General features: G+C 44.9%; 1 protein-coding gene across 1 annotated transcript; it reads left to right on the top strand.

Annotated features, from left to right (window-relative positions):
- The first annotated feature begins 9,445 nt into the window (after positions 1-9,445).
- DLL1 (delta like canonical Notch ligand 1) lies at positions 9,446-22,189 on the top strand. Its single transcript, XM_055001768.1, has 11 exons — positions 9,446-10,298; positions 10,754-11,089; positions 12,505-12,565; positions 12,791-13,048; positions 16,093-16,153; positions 16,869-16,999; positions 17,128-17,297; positions 17,390-17,606; positions 19,321-20,113; positions 20,247-20,361; positions 21,497-22,189. The coding sequence occupies exons 1-11, from the start codon at positions 10,242-10,244 to the stop codon at positions 21,500-21,502; spliced, it is 2,205 nt and encodes a 734-aa protein (XP_054857743.1). The 5' UTR covers positions 9,446-10,241; the 3' UTR covers positions 21,503-22,189.
- Positions 22,190-24,165: the final 1,976 nt, after the last annotated feature.

Below are 24,165 nucleotides of genomic sequence, written 5' to 3'. Positions count from 1 at the left end.
CAAAACGCACATGGGAAATCAAGGAGCTCGCTAACCGCCCCAGAGACCAGCAACCCCACCCCAATTCCTATTCCCATTCCCAGGTCTTTCCTCCTGATTTTCAATCCGCACAAGACACGTAGGGGCCACGATCAGATTTGCACAGGAAAGGGCTGGGAAGAGCAGCTGGCTGCAGCAATCCGATCCGGAGACAAAGGAATGCCCCGTCGGTTCTAGGATCTCAGGTAAACACACCAGCTTTGTCATGAAAATGAGAGGCGAGGAGAGGGCCCGAGCAGATGATCTGCGATTTGAAGGGGGGGGGAGAGAGAAGAGAGAGAGCAGGGGGAGGGGGCCTCCGAGCTGCTTATCTATCATCTGGCTCCTCTGTGTGCCAGCTGGGCCACGCGACTGCCCTTTCTTATTCTAATCAGCACATGCCTTTGCAACTTTCCACAAACCTGCCTGCGAAATTTAACACACGCCCTTTTAAAAAGATACCGACCATGCGAACACAAAGTGTACGGACCGCAGCAATCGCTTGACAGCAAAGTTGCCCCCCCCCCTCCCGCTTCGATCCCTTCTCTTCCTCTCCCCTCCCGCGCCCGTCTCTCCCGTCCACCCCCTTCATTTTTGTGTGTGTGTGAAAGGCTTGGATTGCAATGGCACAAGTCTCAGGAGAGCAGGAGAGGAATCCTTTCCCACATTAATTCTCAGCGGCCTACGCAGGCGAAGCAGAAGAGGGGGAGGGCAGGGCAGAGCGGGGCCGGACCCTTCCAGATCAGAATCCAGGCGCAACTCATCGGGGGGCGAGGGGGACATGGCGCGTGCAAGTCTATCCTATGCATGTTGGCACGGCACCGAGTCCCACGCATTAGGGAGGCTTACTCGACACCGCTGTTAGTCCGCGTTTTACAGACGGGCCGCTGAGGCTACCGCTGGCCAGAGCCGCCAGTGGCCCTTCAGAGAGAACTTTGCGCGCGCCTCTTCCAAAATCCCGCCCCTCTCCTACGCAACATTCCGGGCGTTCTTTCGCTCCCACACCAAGCAGGTGACGAGGCACCGAGGCTGCGGGTGCAACTGCCTTTTCCATGCGTCCAGAGATCACGTAACCTTTCGCTCCTTGTAGACTGGGGAACCGAAACGGTATTCGCAGAAAGGTTCGGTTTTATGACTAACGTAGGAACACCTTGGGCAGTTCGCGGCATTACCCAGCTAAACAAGCAGAGAGAGCCAACCTTCAGATGCTTTCAGATGGCAGTGGGCTTTTTCTTGGTTTTGCATTTACAGGCGAACGTGGCTGCCTGTCTCTGCTTCTTAGAAACTTCCCTTTCCTCCACTGCTAAACACACAAACAAACATTCTCAAAAACCACCCGAACCTAACGGAAAATACAGGGACGTCCACCAATATATTGCTTGGCTGCGGCTTCATTTGTTTTAACTGGAGTAATCCATTTCCACCAGGATTTTATATTTATACCTCGACCCTCCTAACACGTTTACTTGACAGTCTTGCTAATTTCAGTACCATTTACTTCCAAGGGCTCTTTAGTCCATTGAAGTCCGATGGCTATATGCATATCCTCTGGTTACTCGGAAGTAAGGGTATTCAGTATCCTGGTCGACTTGTTCAGTCCACAGTTATCCTGCTGAACTAGAGCTCGGCCCATTGGCTTCAAGTGGTTGTGGCTCCTGCCCTGAATCAGTTCAAACCATAATGTCGATTCAGGCTGTCAAGAAGCAGCCTCCATTCTGATCCATTAAACTGATTCCTGGCATGAACTTCACAAGATAGCTGGATGAGTATAACTTTGAACATTTTTACTTGCTTTATTTTCAGTTCTGTAATCCTAGTGTTGCTTTATTTGACCTCTTTGCTGTTTGAATTGTTTTTTGTATTTTGTAATCCGCCTTGAATCTAAGTGAGAAAGGTGGGCTTTAAAGCTGATAAAGGTATAGGCAATTGCACTTCAGGGCCTGTGTCCTACAGCATCTTGCTTTGTTATTTTCACTTGGACAATAACAAACTATGGAGCTGATAAATAAGCAGAACCCCTGGTTAAATGGATGGAAACATATTGCAATGGCTAATTCAAACACACAGTTGGAGTGGATTTCCCCATCACCAACCCCAAAGATCTGCTGGATGGAACTTCCCCCAGGGCCCCTCCAAGCTGGTGATTTCTGTAAGATGGTCATAGCCTTTGATCCTCACAGTGCCATCGTACCTAGAGTTACACCCTTCTAAGCCCTTTGACTTCAAAAGGTGTAGAAGGGTGACTTGTAACCCTGTTTAGGACATCTATTTACCTTGACTTACAGCGAGTGTTGTTTAAATCAGTCCAGGTGGTGCAGCTCATTTCCAAGAAGCCCCACTGGAGTTCCAAACATGTTTCCTTGAGAGACAGTGGAAGCAACTGGATTTATTTAAGACTAAGAATGGCATTTGGGCTGTATCTGTGAATAAAGCTGAATCTTCCCTGAATGAAAGCAGCTTGTAATAGGAATATGGCAAAATTGTCAGCCATTGGGAGGGCTGGGACATGTTACTCTTTAAACTTGTGGCATACTGTATACTATTACAACCAACCTTAGTAAACAATAAAAAACAATTTGGCAAAACCAAATTATTCAAAAAGGCTTTTTACTCAGACAGGAAGCATTGTAGGGAGGGGATCTCAAATGCTTCACTAATGAGTTAGGGACCATGGACTTCACCACTATGTTGCCTTGCATATTATCTGTTGCTTTGAATATGTATTCCTACTGTATATACTACTAGTGCTTCATGTTATCTAATGTCAGTCCTATAACTGATTATGTTTTGTTTCAGCAATTTTCAACTCTGTGTTGGATCCTTGCTAATACAATGTCTTTATAAAATACTATGACATTGTTTATGGAAATGTCCTTGATACTGTATGGAAATGTACTTGATACTGATTGTACTAATCTCACACTTTGTAATCCACCTTGAGTCTCAGTGAGAAAGGCGGACCATAAACAAACAAACAAACAAACAAACAAACAAACAAACAAACAAACAAACAAACAAACAAACAAACAAACAAACAAACAAACAAATGCACTACCCCACACTTCCAAAATCCACAGGAGAATTGCTAAGGAAGTGTTTGTAGAACTGTAAATCTGGGCTAGCCGTCCTTGATCCAGCTTTCTGAAGGTGATCCTTTCATTCACTTTGGTCATTGGTGCCAAATGAGGGTCCCTGTGTCTTAAACACATAGGAGGAGAGTAACCACCTTTGATTTTAGAGCACCTGGGACTTCCTCCTACAAATGGAAGAAATAAGAATAAGTGAGGAGCTCTCTTGAAGAGAAGGATTTATTACAGAGAACCACAATGGCCAGGGGTTGAGACAAAGGAGCAGAAATGTTCTCTTGAACTCTTTTTTTTTTGGATAAGGAACAGGCCGGATTTAAAGCAACATCAGCCCTTTCCATAGAACTTCACCAGAGATCAGTGAAATCCCAGAGCCAATGCTAATCTGCATTCTGCAGGGATCCTGAATGGTTTGAGAACTGTAGTGACACCAAGTGATCAACTACATGTGTGAATGACCTAGACAATATCACAGAGAAGCTTTTAAAAAATATATACTTCAAATCCAGTGTTTTCCACAGGAGTTAAGGCCACACATCCAGGTATCCAGTGCAGAAACATCATGTAATTTGGGTTGAACCAGTGTGGGAAACTCTGGACTGCTGATGCATTATTGAGTGACATTGTATTCATTGATGGTAGAGAATTCTTTGCCACAGGATGTGGTGATGCCTGTAAGAAATTGGCCAAACTCATGGGAAATGGTTTATCAAGGGTTTATTAGCCATGCTGGGCAAAGGTAATCTTTGTGCTTGGGGCAACTGTACAGTGTGGGAGGCACACCAGAGGAGAGCTTTTGCTTTCATGCCTTGTGGGCTTCCCACCTGCACCTGGCCACTGTTGGAAACAGGGTGCTGGCCTAGGTGGACCAGCCAGGTAACCTCTCATGTTCTGGCTGCCCAAGCCTTACTGAGCCAAAACATTTCAGAGCTTCCCTCTTCAAACAGGGATCCTTCACGCGTTTGGGAGTCCTCAGAAAAGAAGTGGCATACTTCCAAATCTGAGTCGCTTTCCCCAGCCAAGGCACTCTAAATTAAAACGATGGTCTTTGAGGCTCCTCGGGAGGCAAAGCAAATACCCAACCAGGCTCTGGTGGTGGGATTCCTTCAGGGAAAGCGGGCGGCCCGTTCCGCAGAGACAAATCCTCCTTGTCTTCTGTTAATGTCTTCTCTGCTGGCTAATGAGGCCGACGTTGTACAGTAAATTTGCTGAGGAATCAAAAAGTATTTAAAAAGGGGTTGCGCCATTGCCCTTAATGAGGAAGGTAAGGATTTATTGCCTCTTCGGCTGAGGTCTTCGCAACCACCGCAAGGGAGGGGGGCAGGGAATCTATTTAGCATACTTTAACTTAAGCTGCCTGTGCATGAAGCAGGGCGGCGGGGGGGGGGGGGCGTGCGATACTCCTTCGGGACTGGAGCTGGAAGTGTGAGAGAAGAGTATAGAGACACGCAGGAGCTGGGAGTGAAAAAACGCCATTTGGTTCGGAGCAGATGGCTGGCTAGGGGGTTGATCGCGTCTAAAGGCGTGTCATCCCCCTTCAGCTGGAATCCCTGAGGGCTCCCCTTGTCTTCAAAATCAATGAAAATTAAAGCGCAGAGAAAGGATGAATGGGGAGACCTCGAGTCCCTTCTTTGTTCGGCCCAGCTACTGGTGGGCAGGAGTTAAACTACAACAGCCTCCTATAGAAACACTTAAGTTAAACAGTCTCCCCGTTAGCCAAGCAGCATCTGAAGGGAGTGGGGGTGGGGACAAGGAAGGGATTGGGGGGGTGAAGAAAAGAGGGAGGGGAAAGTCAAGAAAAGGAGGTTTCTGCTTGATTTCCCCAGTACAGAATCGCGTGGCATAAATTAAGTTGGGAGAGAATAAGTGCTTTGGGCAGGATTCTGATGGATTTTACGACGCCTTTCAGTTCCGCTTTGCAGGCCTAATCGAGAAATCTGTGCCGCGTCAATTTAACAAATCCTTGAGAGCGAAGGGAGGGTTGTTAAAAGCTCTGGAAGGGGGGGGGCGACGATGACTACCGGGTTTAAGCCCCTACGCGTGTTAACTTTTGATTCCACTATTTCCAAAACAGGAATGCCAGAGGAGGAAACTCTCCCCGACCCTCCCCCCCAAATCTGGCTTCCATACTCTGTTTACAGCGCATCCTAAACTTAGACGCACATCCCCTCCCACGACGCCGATCGGATTCCCCTCTCTTTCCAGCTCTTCGCTCAAGCAAACGCCTTCGGAAACTTTACCGAGAACTTCTCTTGCGCAAGACCAATTGCAGTGAAGAAGGGCTTCTCTAAGGTGGGGCCTGGAGCCGCGATTTGGACAGCGAGACTCGCGAAGGCACGGCTCTTGACGGATGGCTCCCTAGCTCCACAAACGAGAAGCGGCATGAGAACGTCCCGGGTGGCATTTGGAATATATTTCTGGCCTTTGTGCCTCTGCCTTTCCCAAAGAAAGTGCAGAAGAGGAGGATGGGAATGGAATCGTGGCATCGAACACAATCACTTTACTGTGAGCTCTTCACACCTGGCCACCTTGGTTGCTGCTGCTGCAGTGACTTCTGGGAAGCTATAGTGTCTAAGAAGGGAGGAGGGATACTGTGTGCATAGCTTTCCTGTAGTATCAGGCAGCAAGGATGAGTGGATCAGCCACTTCACGTACAAGTGGCCTAATCCAGAATAAACTGTACAAATCCATACAAGCATCCAAGGCTGATCCCCACAAGCCTCTTTGTACCACCCTACATGCATCCGAGTGTAATTGAGAGGGTGCAGGATTTTCCCTTGTTTGGCTTAGGACAGGGGTCTGCAAACTTTTTGAGCCTGTGGGCACCGTTGCAATTCTGAGAAAGCGTGGTGGATAAAACTACAAAAAGGCTGCTGCAGGAGGCAGTAACCCCTCACGCAGAAGAAGCCCAAGTACAGGGGAGAAGAGGTGTAACTTTTAAAATACACGAGAAAGAGGAGTGAAAGAAAATAAAGCCAACATTGTGGTGGCAGTGTTACTTGATTCTGTACAGCCAAGCAAATTTCCACTGGCCACCCAGATGCCCTGCTGGCCAAAAGCCCCACTTGGCTCCACCCAGTCCCTAAAAACACTTGGTGGGAACCAGGAAAGGTGTGTGGGGGGCACCATGGAGGGGACTCTGGCTTAGGTGACTAAGGGAGTGGCCTGTTTTCTGCATTGAAGGCCTTTACTCTCCAGGCATCCTGGTTGTAAACAGATTACATGAAATCAAGATTGCCATCAATAGGACTTGCCCCACCTATGTACTTAATAGTTGCTTGTAAAAATGTACAATCTTTGCCTTGTTTATTGCCAAGAATTAGCTGCTTTGTTCTGTCTAGAATTCTGTGCTTCTTGTGAAAACTCTCTCACACCCCTGTGTGTTCCACTTAATTATTTATTGTATTCAGCTTCCATGCTCCAGCAACGGTGCTCGTGTTTAGCACTGGTATTCTGTTTCAGTTTAGTTCTGACTTTGTTAACTTGGTTTAGCCTACAAGATCCATGTGAGATCTAGTGCAGCATAATGGCTAGATGGTGCTTGAAGAACACGCAGCCTGCTGAGCTATGATGTTCACTAAATGGTTTTGAATCAGCCACCATCTCTTAGCTTAAACTACTTCCTATGGCTGTTGAGCAGCTATCATTAACTCTACCTATGCTTAAACTCCTTGTAGGAAAAGCAGGATACAGGAGATTTGGGACATTCCACTATCCCCTGTTTGAGAGTTTCCAGATGTCATGGTGATGGCTGTTGGCATAATAAGACTTCATTTGATCTATCAAGGCAGTGCAATAGATTTCTTGGGGTTACCTATAGATAAGAACAAAGTCCCATTAGAACATGATAACTCAATAACCTTATTCTGTCAGCTCATCAGCCTATCTAGCCCACCTTTCTATGAAAGACAAAATCTCACAGGCCCTGCAGCCTAAAGCATCAAACCCATGTCCTTGTGCAGGTGAAGAATTTGCTGTGTCCTAGGAGTTTGCCTGGGGAACAGGTGTCCTGACCCTTTAATAGAGATGTAATGGGAATTTTATTTACCAGTGAGGTTACTTACCTCCATATGGTGAAAAGCATCAGCTACTCATTTACACATGTTAAGCCTCTATTAAACAGGACAGGACATTTTTTCTCCAAATTTTTGGTTAAGCTGTGGTCATTCAGTTCTCACAGTCCGTAATTTCAGGAGGATAGTTTAGGAATCCTAGACAGTGTCTGTTGCACACTACATTAGACTGGGAAGCCTCCAGCTCTGATAATGCCACAAACCACCATGAAAGTTAGGCTAGTTCTTTTTAATGCACATTCAATTAGTGATTTTCTTTTAATAGGCCTTTACCAAGGATTGGGCTTGAAGAAGTGTTTTAGATCTCCCCCCCCCCACTCCTTCTCTCTCTCTCTCTCTCTCTCCTCCGCTTGTGATCAAGACATCTGCTTCAACGAAAGTCACATTTGGTCATGCAAAAGCATGTTCCCACCCAATAAAGTGGCCATAAAGAAGATTTTTAGATGGCCATATCTACAGGCCGTTCATTGTAACCAGATCCTCTATCTTGCCCATCAGCTTAAGCTGTCCTCTAAAAGGTTATGTGGCAATTCAAATGACATTTACACAGGCAGTTACACCTTGCATCCTAATGAAGCCCCAGCCTGGCTGACTGGACTCTGTTTACAGAGGTGTTTTGCCACAAGGTCCCAACACAAAAATCCCCTCCCCTTCTCATCAATCTCTCTCCCCTTCTGCATCAACTCCAAATTAGTTACCATCAAACTTTAAAAAAAATCCTCCTACTTTTCTACTGACAGGAAGGCTAAGGGGACTTGGTCTATCAGTAGTAAACTCTTTTCCTATTTTTTTTTAACCAGCACAAAAGCTCCAGTGTCTTATGGATGTGTAAAAACTAATAAGGTGACGGTTGGCATAAAGTTTTTTTTGGAGGGGGGTGGGCAGGAGGTAGGGACGGGAAGGAAGGCTGGAAGGGATTTCTTTAAAAATGTGTGCACATTGTTGTAGAGGCAGTAGCGTGCGCCGAGGGGAGCTCTTTCTCTCCTTTGTATTGTGCAGGGAGCAGGTGCTGTCTACATTACCATACAGCTGAGAGCACAAAGGGCCAACTGATTCAGGCTTCACATAATAACAAACTGCCTTAATGACAGCCACGCGAACGACACACACCAAACTCACTTTTTTTACTAAGCTCGAAGGAGGAAAAAGGCAGAGAGAATGATGATCATCATCATACAGGAAAGGAAAAAATGAGATGAGGTGTTCTGAGGTTTGCCAGTTTAACCAAGAATTGGGGGGCGGGCGGTTTTTTTTGGCCTTTAAAAAACAAGATTGTTTACCCAGGCGAGTCTCCCTCGGTCCTCCCACATCTCCCCCGCCTGGAACTTAACACATGGGTCTTTCCCGGATTGTTTGAGCATGAAGGTCTTGGGGGTGTGTTTCGCATAATGATCAGGAAAAGGAGCGCAGAGATTCCGAAGAGTTCTCGAAACTTTGGGAAACTTACCGAATGCGCTCCGCCCTCAAGGAGCACCGCATCTCTTTCATCCTTGTCCCCAAGATCATTGGATACCTCTCACAAAGGCACCCTCGTTTAACTGGACCTTAGAAAACACACACCGACCCTGCGTTTAGTGCCTACGAGCCCAAGCAGGTCTACTCAGAAGTAAGCCCAATTCTATTTAATGGCGCTTACTCCCAGGACAGTATTCTTTTGATAGAAGCCTGTGCTCCGCCACCTCGTTTTGCCCCGCCTGGTCTCCTCCTCCTTTTCCAGGTTGGGAACACGGAACACCTGAAAAATATAATTTGGGTTCACGTGTCAGGGTTAAGCCATTCGATTTCAGTGCTAGGGGCTATCTTTGGCGATGGATATACCCGTTTGCCAAAAAAAATGCTTTTTACAAACGTTTTTATTATTATTCATTTCAAGACTAGACCAAGAGGAGATTTTTTTCTGTTCAGACGACAGCGGAAGATCTGTTCGTGTTGTGTGTTGCCAACTCCCAAGAGCAGAAGGGGAAAGTGTGTGCGCACGTTGGGGGGGGGGTGATTCTTGAGGTTACTGAACTTGCAGGAATGTAAATGAGCCCCCCCTCCCTTTTGTGGAAGCCACAGGGGAGGGGAAGAGGAGGAGGGTTGCCCATTTTACAGCTCACTGACCATTTGGCGATCCATTGAGAGGAGGGCTTGGAAAAAGTGGTTCCTTTGTGGCCGCTCTAGCCAGATTGGGGGGATGCTCATTTGCATCTCATTAGCCATGCGGCCGGCGAGATATAAGGCAGGCAGGCGCCCGACCGCAGGCAGATCCGTAGAGCGTTACAGAGCAAGCAGACCTGACAACCGGCCAGAGCCAAGGCGAGAGCAAAAACGCCCCTGCCTAGAAAGAAAGAAAAAGGGGGATCTGGGGAGCACATTCACGCGCGGGCCTCGCCAGTCCTTTACTCCTGGGAAAACACCCTCTTGCCTTCCTTTGGAGCCTTGGAACCCTTCGAGGGAAACAAAATCCGCAGCGGGGGTTCGCTGGAAGGAAAGTGGCGACCGGCATCGGGGGGAGGGGGCTTTGAAGACGGCTGCCTGACGACCCCCAGCCCCGTGCTACCGAGCGAAATACGCGCACCCTCGCCGCCATCCCTTCGCCCGAAGCCATCAGGAATTATCTTCTCGTCCCCTGAGGGATTTCCAGATCGTTGATTATTTTAAGCTGCTTTGGGAAGCTTTTTCTCCGCCTCTGGGAATTAACTGGCTTTTCTCTCCTTTTCCTCTCCCGGCTGGAGAAGAGCGAAGCTTAAGGAAGGCGCGAGAACTGCGGCGAGAGAGGCAAAGCGGAGGGCGAAAGTTGCCCCTCGAGACTCTTCCTCTTTCCCCAAAAATTGCCTCCCCGAGAGCTGTCAGTTATCCAAAGGGCGTCTCTACGGCCGCAGAGGCAGCGGCAGAGGCAAGAGCGCGTGTGAGAGACTCGAAACGAGCCAGCCCGTCTTTCGAAGTCCCCGCTGGCCAAGCTGGGAGACGAGGCTTCTCCTGCCGGCGCTCCTTGACAGACCCTCGTCTTGTTTTCTTCTGTTTTCTTTGCCGGGAGGAAGAGAAGGGGCGAGAAGAAAAGCGAGCCGCTCTCTCCCTCAAGATGGGAGGCCGGTCCCTGTTGGCTCTCATCTCTTGCGTGCTTCTCTTGCCCAGCCAGGTAAGCGTTCAGGTCGCTTGCGGGGGGGGGGGGAGGATGTGCCAGGAGGGCATTCGAGGGCGCTGACTGGAAGTTTGGAGCTCCCCTTTCAGAAAGCCCCCGGTTGGGGGTGTGGGAGGGAGCCTGAAGCGACGAAGGCTTGATCCCTCCGACGTGCCTCCCGCTAGAAGCGGCGCGCGAGCTGGCGCTGCATGCCCACGACCGGGCTGGCACAGAGGAACGCGCGTGGGGACGGTGGTGCTCGCAGTGCCTCGGGATTAGCGGCGCTGCTGGAGCCGGGGCACGCGAAGTGCTCCCCGGAGCTGCCCCCTGTCGGAGCGCCAGCCCCGCTGAATGGGCGCGTCGCCGTTGACAATGCGGCCGGCCTGGCCTGGCCTGCGCGCCTAGCAGCCGGGGCAGAAGTGCCCTGCTAACGTCGCCCTCTCTCCTCCTTCCCTGCCTCCCTCCCTCCGCAGGTCTGGAGCTCCGGCGTGTTCGAGCTGAAGCTGCAGGAGTTCGTCAACAAGAAAGGGCTTCTGGGCAACCGCAACTGCTGCCGGGGAGGCCTCGGCGCGGCCCTGCCCAGCAGCGGCGGCTCGCCGTCCGGGCTGCAGCAGTGCGACTGCAAGACCTTCTTCCGCGTGTGCCTCAAGCACTATCAAGCCAGCGTCTCTCCGGAACCGCCCTGCACCTACGGCAGCGCCATCACCCCGGTTCTGGGAGCCAATTCCTTTAGCGTACCCGACAGCGCTGCCGGCGGCGACCCCTCCTTCAGCAACCCCATCCGCTTCCCCTTCGGTTTCACCTGGCCGGTAAGTCAGCGGTGACCTAACGTGGAGGAAGGCTACAGTAGTTCAAGATTCTGGGGGGGGGGGGGGGTGCAATCAATGAGGTTTTTCCCGTTAATTTCAGTAGGATGTGGATTGAATAATTAACTCGTATTCTGGAACATCAACCCCCTTTGGGAGGTGTAATCTTGCTCTCTGAGATTAGTTACTTTGGAGTACTATAGCTACTTATGTTTGCACAATTTCAGGTTAGAATTGCTCCTCCCTGCGGAAGATCACATAGTTAAGATTCCAGATTAGTTTATACATGTTTGTTGTCACTAACATGGGCCAGAATCGACTGTTCTGCACACATGTAAGCTTCAGAAGATGGCAGACATTTCCTGGCCTTTAAAATCATCCCAGAGTGGTTCAGATGTTGTCTGTATAATACTTTTAAAGAATGCATTCATATATGGATGGGATGCTCATAAGTATAAAAGGAGGAGGTAGTATTTATTTCAGGTCAAGTAATCTATGTGAACGGCTTTTAAAAATCATATTTATTTGCAACCTTAAATGTAGTTTAGTTGAAAGGAGGATATCTGCTTCCCAAATCCAGGCCAGTGTTCCTTCTAGGTTTTTCTTATCCTTTCTGAACCCAAGACCGGTCCAAGACCTTAGTTATGCCACTGCCTGACCAATTGTCTGAGAGATCAGTGCAGCAGAGAATTGTGGCTGCCAGATGTCTTTTAATGTGAATGGTGTTCCTCATATTAACATAGCATCTTTTATTCCAGAACATTACAGTTCAATATTCCATAATGTGCATCTCTTCTTTGAATCTCTCTGCTTTCACAGAAATCCACAGGAGAGATAACTAGTGCTTTACAGAGAGTTCATCATGTTTTGAAATTTTGATGAGGCAAGCTTGCTGGGAGCTTGTGTCTCATTAGCAGCCTCAGCCAGTCAGCTGAAAGGATAATAATAGGGGTGGCCGAGCATACTTTATTGTGATTTCACTTCCCTTGTCTTCCTATTATGGAAATGGCTATGTCATTGTCAATCCTGCCTGAAATTCCCAAAGGTTTGATCTTCTATCCAGCTTCCCTCCCCCAACCATTACTGCTCTGTGTGCAAAGCTGGGATGAGAGCAAAGTGTGAAGATGGACTTTCCTATCCCTCCCATTACCTCCTCCCCTTTCCCTTCTCTGCTCTTTTTAACACCATATCCTGTAGGGGCAGGCTGAAAAAACAGGCCAGGAAACAACTTTTCAAAAAGATCTGCCATTTCCTTGAGAAAAGTGAAAACAGGCTGGACAGAGTCAGGGATCAGAGAGTCATGCTGGCCAGGCACATATATTCCTGTTGCGGCTGTAGCGTGCGATCACATTATTCTGCTGACTGAAGACAATTGTTCTCATTGTCCATCTGTGTCCTTTTGAAATCTTATTTTCCAGGGTACTTTCTCCCTCATCATAGAAGCGCTACACACAGACTCCCCTGATGACCTCAACACAGGTAAATACCTCAGCACAACAGTCCTCGCAACCCTTAACAGCAGCACTTCCAGTTGTTCTCAGTGGGTCTCATTTCCACCCGTGTTGAAGAATGAGATGCCTGGAAAAACAGCACCCCACCCCCGCCGCCCCATGTCAACCCAAGTCCTTCTAGGTTTCAAATCTAAACTTACCCTTTCTATTTAATTTACTGTACTGATATTCTTCTCCCCTTCTCCCATTGCAGAGAACCCAGAGCGCCTCATTAGCCGCCTGGCCACCCAGAGACACTTGACTGTTGGGGAAGAATGGTCCCAGGACCTGCACAGCAGTGGCCGCACTGACCTCAAGTATTCATACCGTTTTGTGTGTGATGAGCACTACTATGGGGAAGGCTGCTCTGTCTTTTGTCGTCCCAGGGATGATGCCTTTGGCCACTTCACTTGTGGAGAACGTGGGGAGAAAGTCTGCAATCCAGGCTGGAAGGGGCAGTACTGCACTGACCGTGAGTGTCCACTGTGAAGAGCCCTGTCTGTTTTCTCTGTATTGCTTTCTCACTTTCATGTGTGCATTCAGTGTCTCGTGCAATTGATAGGAGTACTTCTGTTTATTATCACACTCGGTGATTAATGCAGCATGTGAAAGATTGACTTGATAATGAAAAATTAAAGCAACATTCCGGCAGTAATATAATGAAATCCTGGATCTAATCATTAATAAGCAAGATAAGGATCAGAAAATATCATTGGAATTGCAAAATAGTTACAGTTGTCCTAACAACACAATTCCCTTCGGTATCAGTAGATTTATGATTTTTCCTTGGGTGAAGAAGATGCATGGCCCTGAAAGATTTCTTCTTCACAAATTCATGGGAATGATCCAGCCTGTATTAAGTAATTTAAATTCCTTTGATTTTTAGTGGGAGAGAGCAAACCATGTATTCTCTTTCTCATTTCCTCCTCAATAAATGAAAAAATTTTGTCCTGAGTTGGTAGAAAAACAATGGCCAGTAAGTTATAAGAACATTTTCATTATTTGGATTTGTTCTTTAACATTTGCCAAATTTAAAACAGAGTTTATATGTATATATTCCTGGACTATACACACATTAAAATGAATAAAACCTTACAAAATTCCTGTACAGTTTGACATACATGATAAATAATAAAAGTCAAACATATTTGTGCAATCCTATGCATAGTTTCTTAGTCTAAGCTCATTAAGTTCAACAGGCAGTGAGTTATAACTCTGTATAGGATTGCACTATTTTATCTACACATCGTGTAAAGCAAACATACCAACTCAGTATAAATACAAAGGCATCATTCTCTCACCTTAAGGTTTTCATCTTCTAACCACACAGTTATTCCTTTTAGTGTTTGAGAGAGAGAGTTTTTAATTTTCTAATACCTCTTATTAGAGGCATATCAATAGAATGTTCTAGATCTTGCACAGTATATTTTCGTAGACGTTTCCAACTCTGTTAGTGAGTATTTTCTTTCAACTCTTAATGATGCCTGTTAAACTTGCAGTTCAGTACTAAAAGCTAAAGGCTCAAATCAAAACATTTCCAGAATCTATGCTAATGATGGAATTCTTTTCAGTGCTGAATAAACGTTTGCTTTTTATATTTGTTACTGCGTGTCCACTTTCCCCAAACATCAGGCCAGAATAATTAGGATTGGGGTAAGGAAAAAGTACATCCATCCAAGGCAACTATTGGAGGGAAAAGTCAATGGAAGCTTTTCCTTTGATTTCCCTGGGAAAGAGTCCATCTGGTGTTTTGACTGGGTAGCCAGTAGAAATTCTGATATTACTGATAGCAATAGGTAGGATTGTGATATCTAGCAAAAGGGCGAAATCTTACTGCTCATTCATATGTATTTAGAGCTTGTCAAGAGAACTTTGCATATAGCTGTCCAAGCTCTGAAAGGCAGGGTAGGCAATAACACTGAACCTAATGGACCAAACATTTAGCTAGGATCCAAAGGATTGCACAACTGGCTCCGCATACTCAAAGGGGTTTTATATTTAAGTACTGTCCCATGCTGCATGACATACTCCTTTTGGGCACTGAGAGGCCTTCTGAAAGCAGAGTACAATATAGTATGAGAGTCTGCTTTTCAAAGAGAAACTCAAAAATTCCACTGGGCATCCTAAAGCCCTTGGGAGTGCATAAATTGACTATTTGGATCCCAGTCATTGTGTTTAGATATGTTGCATATGATTGGTGGTGGTGTGCACACATGTCTGTCTGCCTATGCATTGTAATCACACTGGTCCAGGGTCTATAGTGGCCTGGCGTGCTGGCTGGACAAACTGTTCATGGCACAACTAACAGTGCAGTCTTGAATAGAGTGAAACCCTCTGAAATGCATTGAAGTCAGTGGGTTTACAAAGGTGTAATTGCTCAGGATGGCACTGCCAACGTGGGAAATGTAGCGCTTGAGCTTTCATGCTCATCATTGAGTACTGTGACTCTCTATCTCATCAGACAGGGGGAGGAGAAGGAAACTGTTCAAGGAAAGCAGGTGCTTTCAGTACTTGAGTCTAAATTGCCTTTGGAAGCACCCTGGCCTGTGGCTCCTGGTATTCATACCATTTTCCTCAGTTTTATGAGGAAATAGTTAGACTACATGACACATTTTTGATGGGGGGGAGGAGATGATTTCCTCCTGAAAACGAAGCAGATTTTGTAGGCTTGCCTCATTCAGTTCACTCTTTGAGGCCACCTTGATTATCAGCCCAGCCTTTTCTCCTTGTCTTCTGTTTCTCCTCCTTCTGGGCCCGTCATTGTCTCCAGCTTGCTTTGTTGAATTATAACTTGCAGTGCCTGCTTAATGAGTTCCATAACCAGGCAAAATAATGAGCAGAAGTCTTCCCTCCCTCCTGTTGCTGGCCTGCTTACCTCTTTACTATGCCTGTGCTCCCAGGCCTCCCCCCTCCCTTTCAGGGTGTGTGTGAAAGAACTTTAGACTTATTTATTTGAATAAGAAAAAAGTTTTTTTCCCCCTCTTTGCCAGAGAAATCACGCGCGTGCCATAGATTAGATCTGGGCAGGGATAGGCTGCTGAGGAAGCACATCTTGGCCTTGATTGGCTGCAAGAGGTTGGGGGTATTGTTGCAATGGGGCAGCTGCTGGGAGAGAATAGACAATAGAGCAGCTGTCCTGGCTGGCACCCTGCATACCAGCTGTCCACCCTTATCTGCACACACACACACACACACACACATAGGCTCACACACTTTCTGAGGACAGCAAGAGATGGAACTGTGTGCCTAGAATTGGGGGGGGGGGACTTCTGACCCTTACTGGGAAGAAAAGGTGGATGGGAGCTGTGAGGAAGGGAGAAATTGGGAGTTCTCTCTTACTCCCGTTTGTATGGTTGCATAGGGATGGTCATCTTTGGTGATGAGTGTAGCACCCAGTTACCAAGCAAGATCAATACTTCTACCAAGCTCCATAGATTAATTCAGCTGCTGTTAACACGTCAACCCTGAATTCAGATTCTTTCAATAATTTTATAACTCCCCCCCTTTGTTTTGCAGCAATTTGCTTGCCTGGATGTGATGAACAGCATGGATACTGTGACAAGCCTGGGGAATGCAAGTAAGTTTTCAGAATCTTTTACTTTTGCCTGTAAACTTGATATGAAGATCCCAGATAGATGACTTCAAGTGATCCATTTCTTGTCAGAATGGGTCATGTGCTCTGTGTCCAGCTGACCAATTGATCAAGAGCATTGGGAAATAAATAAATAAATATTGGAGTTGTGGCAAAATGAGCATTGATGCTATTATTTCTCAAGTAGTATGTGTAATAGTGAAGTGATTTTGATAATAAAGAGGTGTGGCTGTGGAGTATTGGCTTGTTATAAGGAAGATCTAGATTGTTGTTGTGTTGTAGAAATGTGTCGCCCTTGGGACAGCCAGTTTCCACTTTACAGGGATGTTGTGAAGATCCAGTGGGATACTTCCATGCATCCTATCTTGCAGTTCTTGGAACAAGAGCAGGATAGAACTGAGATAAGTAAATAAGTAGGTTGAAGCTTACAGCCATCAGAAGCACATTCCACTGAACTGGCAACATGCTTAGGATTAGGATGTCAAGCTATATATTGAGGTAGAGAATAAAGTAACTTTAAACAGTGAGAAGATATGGGCAATGAAAGGACTTGTCGTTCTTGAATTAAGAAGTTTGATTCCTGTGTGTTCTTTTCTTATTAGGGCTTTATTTTTGTTCAATGTTTCAGTTTTCAAGAATGTTCCATAAACTTATTACAAATACATGCTTATGCTAATTTTTGCTGCTGCTATTTTCTTAGGTGCAGAGTTGGCTGGCAAGGTCGCTACTGTGATGAATGCATCCGATACCCAGGGTGCCTTCATGGTACCTGTCAACAGCCTTGGCAATGCAATTGTCAGGAAGGCTGGGGCGGTCTTTTTTGTAATCAGGGTAAGTTATTTACCATTAGTTATCAATAAAATATCACGGCTTTCTCAGCCTTTCTTCCTTAGTCCGTGGAGGGTGCTTGCAAAGCAACATGCATTCTTTCATATGTCCCTTTCATTTGTATCTTGCAGATCTCAATTATTGTACTCACCACAAGCCTTGTAAAAACAGTGCCACTTGCACCAACACTGGCCAAGGGAGCTATACCTGTTCTTGCCGTCCGGGCTACACTGGTTCCAACTGTGAGATTGAAATCAATGAATGTGATGCCAATCCCTGCAAGAATGGGGGAAGCTGTACTGTAAGTGAAAGAAGTTAATTATTATGTAATAGTCTGAAGACATGTTCTTCATATGCTACAATATATAAATATGGTGCTGTTGTTTTCAACAGGATCTAGAAAACAGCTATTCTTGCACTTGTCCACCTGGGTTCTATGGGAAGAATTGTGAGCTGGGAGCTATGACTTGTGCAGATGGTCCATGTTTCAATGGAGGTCGATGCACAGACAACCCAGAAGGTGGCTACAGCTGCCGTTGCCCAGTGGGTTACTCTGGATTTAACTGCGAAAAGAAAATTGACTACTGCAGTTCTAGTCCCTGTGCTAACGGTAAGCTCTACCAACCCTTCTAAGTTTATGAATGTTTTTCCTGAGCTTCAGTGGGAAGTGTGAAAGTGAAGTTCTTCTTGAATGTCCTGCAGTGTGGGGCCTTGTTTTAATCAACGGGAAGGCATAGGATAAAAAACACTCTTAAGTATTTGTAATTTCTGTTGGAACAGCCTGAACCTCTGTATACATTCAATATAAATGCATGCGGAGTACTGGGGTTTATCCCCAAAGCAGTGTACAAGATTTCAGGCATTTGGCAGAGTCTAAGTAATCATTGAGCAGCGGTAAGGAGAGATCCGTGTCTCCTTACGTTCCTGGTGGGGGAACTTTGGCTTGGCACTGAAAGTGTGTGAAAATTTTTGGTACTGTTGTTGTGATGACTATCCTGAGTTGTTCATACTTATTTAATTAATATCCTACCTATCCAAATTATTTTCAAGGTTAACTCAAAACAAGACAGACTAAATATGAAGGGTTTAGAGCCAGTGATCTGCACAGATTGAGCTCCTGGAGTGGTCTCTTCCCTTTCTCCCTCCAACCTCCTGTGCATCCCAAAAAACTGCTCCTGAGGTTGGGGGAACCCTCAGGAGAGTGGGACGTGGTGCGACACAGGGGAATTGGCAGATATTGCAGACATACATGCATGTGCATACATAACCAGACACATACATGCACGTTCTCAGAGTTTGTGCAAGAGGAGAGGGGAGATAACATTTGTTAGTCATCTTTGTTTGGATTTTGTCCTTGAGATATAGTATCCCCGCTTTGTATAGCATCCTGTTCTTTGGGATAAGTTTTTTGGGGGGATATCAATATCCTGTTCCAGTAGCACCTTAAAGACCTACTAGATTTCCAGGAGGATTTGAGTCCAGTGATAACTTAAAGACCGACAAGATTTTCAGGGTTTCAGCTTTTGAGAGTCAAGCTCCCTTCATCACCTTCCTTAAGATGCTGCTGGACCCAAATCTTGCTCTTCTATTGCAGACCAACATGACTACCCACCTGAAACTATCTTTTGGGGGACTATGTGGCTGCAGGAGGAAAGGGAGGAAAGATCCCTCCCGTGAATGTGTTTTATTTATTGGCTCCAACCTAATATAGATAGAAACTTCAATAAAGTTCGGATGTTTCCAGTTCTGTGACTTAAGGAAATAACACCTACAATTTGAAGGTGGATTTAGCACACGTTTAATAGCATGAAGCAAAATGATATATCTTAGTTGTTACTGTGATTTTTTTAAACTGTGGCCTGGGCTAGTTTAATACTCCGGGTACTCTGTGCTTCTAAAGATCACCTTTCAGGACTTAAACTGATTCAGACATGGCTTGCTCTGTGTGTTTGTTAGGACATGGTGGAAGGCATGTCTTCGAAGTGGTGTAATAATCCATGGCATACCTGACCCAAACGTACAAATGAGGGACTTTTCTACATATCTATGTCTTGCTTATTCTGTATATCCAAGGTAGCTAGCCAACAGTGTTTGGTCACTGTGTTGAAATTCCCACTTAGCCTCATTGATGGAGTATAGTTGATCTTTTGACAGTCACTATTTCTCAGCTTGACTCATTGCAAAAGGCTGTGTTGAGAATGAAATAAGAAAATCCTAGCCCTTCATTGGCGAAAAGTCAAGATGCCAGTGTAATGGGTAAAAAGAATCTTGCTTGTTGTGTTGGGCCCATATATTTATAATTTGCCATATTTATTGTCTTGAAGGAGCCCAGTGTGTTGATCTTGGGAACTCCTACATATGCCAATGTCAGGCTGGCTTCACTGGAAGACACTGTGATGATAATGTGGACGACTGTGCTTCCTTTCCTTGCTTGAATGGTGGGACTTGCCAAGATGGGATCAATGACTACTCTTGTACCTGCCCCCCTGGATACAGTGGAAAGAACTGCAGTATGCCTGTCAGTAAATGTGAACATGGCCCTTGTCATAATGGGGCCACGTGCCATGAGAGAAACAACCGCTATGTTTGTGAGTGTGCTCGAGGATATGGTGGTCACAACTGCCAGTTTTTGCTCCCAGAACCACCTCCTGGGCCAGTCATTGTTGACATCACTGAGAAGTATACTGAAGGTCAGAGTTCTCAGTTTCCTTGGATTGCAGTGTGTGCTGGAATTATTCTGGTCCTGATGCTCTTGCTGGGCTGTGCAGCTATTGTTGTCTGCTTCCGACTTAAAATACAGAAAAGGCAACATCAGCCTGATGCGTGCAGAAGCGAAAGCGAGACTATGAACAATTTGGCCAATTGCCAGAGGGAGAAGGACATTTCTATAAGTGTCATTGGTGCTACCCAGATCAAGAACACTAATAAGAAAGTCGATTTCCATAGTGATCATGCTGACAAAAATGGCTACAAAGCCAGATATCCATCAGTGGATTACAATTTAGTGCATGAACTCAAGAATGAGGACTCTGTGAAAGAAGATCATGGCAAATGTGAAGCAAAGTGTGAAACGTATGATTCTGAGGCAGAGGAGAAAAGCACAGTACAGCTAAAGAGGTATGGCGCAGCAGTGTGTTTTGGGTGATAGATGGGTGAACACTCTCGATGCAAAAGTACTGGTAATGGTTTTCGAATTGATTGTAAAAGCATCTCTCTTATTCTGTTATGCGTTTCTCCCCTATTTTAACAGTGAAACCTCTGAAAGGAAACGACCAGAATCTGTATATTCCACTTCAAAAGATACAAAGTACCAGTCGGTGTATGTCATATCAGAAGAGAAAGATGAATGCATCATAGCAACAGAGGTTGGTATTGCCAAGCAGACTGAAAAGATAAACATATTGAGACAGATTCCCAGCTAGCTAAACTTACTGGCATATCCTATTCATTTATTCTTTCTGTACCATTTTAGTAGGTTACAAAATACAGCTTTTGTATTTGTCCCTCATGAAATCCAGTTCTGCAAGTTGTTTTCTCCAGTTGGAGTTCTGAAGTCCAGTGGGATGTACCATGAAGATGATTCTTTGCCTTTGTACCATGGATTAGTCCTATTGAAGCTAATGGAATGAAAAGCCAATAGGTTAATTCCAGGGTACAATGCCTGTAAAATTGTGCTTAGGAAACTTTCCCCATAACTTAGATAATATCAGCTTGGTGTAGACAAGCCAGCTTGGTGTAGTGGTTAAGAGCACAGGGCTCTAATCTGGAGAACCGAGTTTGATTCCCCACTCCTCCACTTGAAGCCAGCTGGGTGACCTTGGGTAAGTCACAGCTTCTAGGAGCTCTCTCAGCCCCACCCATCTCACAGGGTGTTTTGTTGTCAGGATAATAATGACATACTTTGTAAACCGCTCTGAGTGGGTGTTAAGTAATCCTGAAGGGCGGTATATAAATCGAAGGTTGTTATTATTACCTCGCTGTTATGTTTTTTTTAAAAAACCTGTTGTTGAATTCAGTGGCTATCTGGATGATATCTTAGTGCTTCCATTAATATGTACTCAAGAATATGCTAAAATATAAGAAATACAGCTAATATAAAACACTAAATCCAGGGGTAGTAGAAATGTATCTTCTGAAAATGGACAAGGTTATAGAGATACTTGTATTTGTTTTTATCTATCACTGGAGGAATATCTTCTGTTGTCTTGTGTATCTATATAACCCAACCTTGAAAATAAATCTATATTAGTTATTAGCTCACAAAAATTATTAGCCCATCTGTCCCATACATACAATATCAGTCATTTGTTGCCTTAAAGGAAAAAAAATAACCAACTTGGATAGAACTTCCTACTGGTCACATGGAGAACATAGTTGCTCACTACAGGTGAGCAGGTAAATAGGCATTATAATTCTAGCATATAGTAGTAGGTCTTCATGCCTTGCATCAATTCACTCCTGTTCTCTACCCCCCCCCCAATGTTTTTCAACTCTCTGCAGGTGTAAAGGAAAGGCAATATGGCAAAATCGTTTTTTTGAAACAATTTTCAAAGGTGATATGCCCCAATGAATGCTGCTGAACAAGGAAAGGGAGAAAGATTCCTTCACTGACTGCTGCTGAGAAACTAAATTCAGGCTGAGCTGGTTCTCTACTGAAGTTAGCAAAAGTGACTGCAAAGAAAACACGGTGGACACTAGGCCAGGGTCTGTGTTCAAGGATACCTGTTGCACTGCCTTTTATGAATATTTATCATTGCACTATGGTCAGTTGCTTTTTTCTATATATATATTTAATGAATGGACTTAATATCGCATAAGAAGCATGCACTGCCTGAAGTGTATATTTTGGATTCTTATGAGCCAGTTGTCTTGAATTAGAGATACACACACTGCCTTTTTGTCCTTTTTTATACTAAAATGTGTTTTTACTAGGTGGGGAAAGTGTGGTTTTGTTTTTTAATTTGTAAAAATTATTTTCAGGATATTTGTAAAGCTTGAGTATTTTGTGATGTTTCTTTTTTATAATTTAAATTTTTGGTAAATATGTACAAAGGCACTTCGGATCTATGTGACTATATTTTTTGTATATAATGTATTTATGGAATATTGTGAAAAACGTTATTTGAGGGTTTTTTTACTGTTTATGATGAAATTCATTTTTAAACTATTTTTCCAAAATAAATATTAATTATATCCAAAGTGCAGATCTTATTTGCAAAATGGTTTGACCAAATGATGTTTATGGTTATCTGATGCTCCTGACAGGAACATGAGGGAGGGTGGCATGGCTCAGTGGAAGAAAGCGTCCCTTGCAGCCAGTCCCTGACTCCTAAACTGCAAAGCTCTTGGCCAACAATATTGGGAAAGATCCTTGAGTGCAGCTTGGACACAGGGCGTTGAATGTAGGCTTCAGAGCAGCTTCATGTGTTCATGCTATGGTGGGTCAAGAAATCTCATAGAGCCAAACTGCATGTTCAGATGGGGCTATTTACTGTGCTTGCAGAAAGTAAAAGTTCCTTGTCTGTCCATAGAGGTTTACTTTTCTGTAGCTAGTAACAGAAATCTTGTGTTCTCATGGCCCCATGGCTTGGGCCCAGAATTAAATGATGGAATCTGAGTCCTGGACACGTTCTAGGAACATGGCAATTTACATGGAGCAATGGGCTGAATCCATTACTAGGAAAGTTCTGCCTTTCCTTTGCTGTTTATTCATCTGCTTAGCAGCTGGGATTATTCCTGGATCTGACATGGCATGCTGGTTTTCTGGAATGGGAGGGATGCACTCTGCACATGTTCTTAATGCATTTAAAATAGTTACCTTCTCGGTTGTGAAAACCCCAAAGTGACTTTGATAACTCTTCAAATACATTATACAAATCAGAGTAAAGCAATCAACACTATCTTGTGCTTCAGTAATATGTCCTACTATTGCAAATAAGTTCTGGTCTTGAGCCCTAGTCCGCCTTCCTTGCATTTAGCACACTTTGAAAAACTTTCTAAAGATATGTGGTTTGCAAGAAAATGTACAGAAAGCAATGCTTGTCTGCTGTTGTGTACCTGAATACTACCTGGGAAATCAATAAAGTTAACTTTCTAAATGTTACAGTTGGGTAAGCAAAGAGGTCTGTATCTGTACAACTACAAAAGCCCTATTGAGTGATCTAGATTATTTGTAAGCATTGTACATGCTTGGATGCATCTAGCATCTCAAAGCTGAGCTTATGAAATGCTAGATTGCACTAAAAGACTGCAGTCTTACCACATTTTATCTTCCAAGGAACTTCTTCCAAGGAACTAAGAATGGTGTTCAAGGTTCTTTCATCCTCTCAACAGCCCTATGAGGTAGGTAAAGAGAACCTTGTGCAAGGTCACCCAGGGAATGTTCTGGCTGGGGATTTGAACCTAGGTTTCTCTTTTTCATGTAGACAGGCAGTCTAAATCCAATTCAATGGGATTTCAGTTATCCAAATGCTAAATGGCAGCATAAGGCATTGAAAACTGCGGAGTTTGCTTTTAAGTAAATAGGTATAGAACTTGTTTGTTTATATGTATACTTGGAACTGAATTCATTCCAGTGATCTTGCCTCTTTCCTCTAAAAATGATTTTAAAAGCATTGATACCATCTTAAGAGAGGATGTCTGTTTAAGGCAGGTACATAACTTGTCAGGGGCTGCTCCTGGGTTCTACCTGTAAGAAATCTCTGAAGGAATAGAAATATGGTTTCCCACAAAAATTTCATTGGGATGGTGACAGCCTAGGGCCATGGAGAACACATGATAGAGTTTGAGAGCCTTATCTGCATAGTTCTGTCACTTTCTTGGTCACACTAGAATACGACCAAGGGATAGAACATATTTCCCAACCTATGGCTTTGGGACCCAAAAGTGGGTCACGAAGCAGCTGAAAGTGGGCTGCAAGTCAGCCCTTTCTAATGGCTACTCCTGTACTTTGCATCCTTCTCTTTCAGTCCTCTTCCTTGCCAGCATCACACATTCTTACTCCCCTCCCACTTTGCAACCATAATGGGAGAGGAGCTGCCTAGCATCTAGTAACATTACACTAGTAGCTGAAAGAGGTTGGAAGGAAGGCTGCATAGTTAGGTGGGAGCTGTTCAGTATGTCATGGAAAAACCACAAAAGAAGAGAAAGGTGTGTGTACAAAACAGCTG

The sequence above is a fragment of the Eublepharis macularius genome, chromosome 1 (genome assembly GCF_028583425.1).
Source record: "Eublepharis macularius isolate TG4126 chromosome 1, MPM_Emac_v1.0, whole genome shotgun sequence".
Lineage (NCBI taxonomy): Eukaryota > Metazoa > Chordata > Lepidosauria > Squamata > Eublepharidae > Eublepharis > Eublepharis macularius.
The sequence above is the reverse complement of the archived record's forward strand: the minus strand, read 5'-3'. Positions and strand labels throughout refer to the sequence as shown.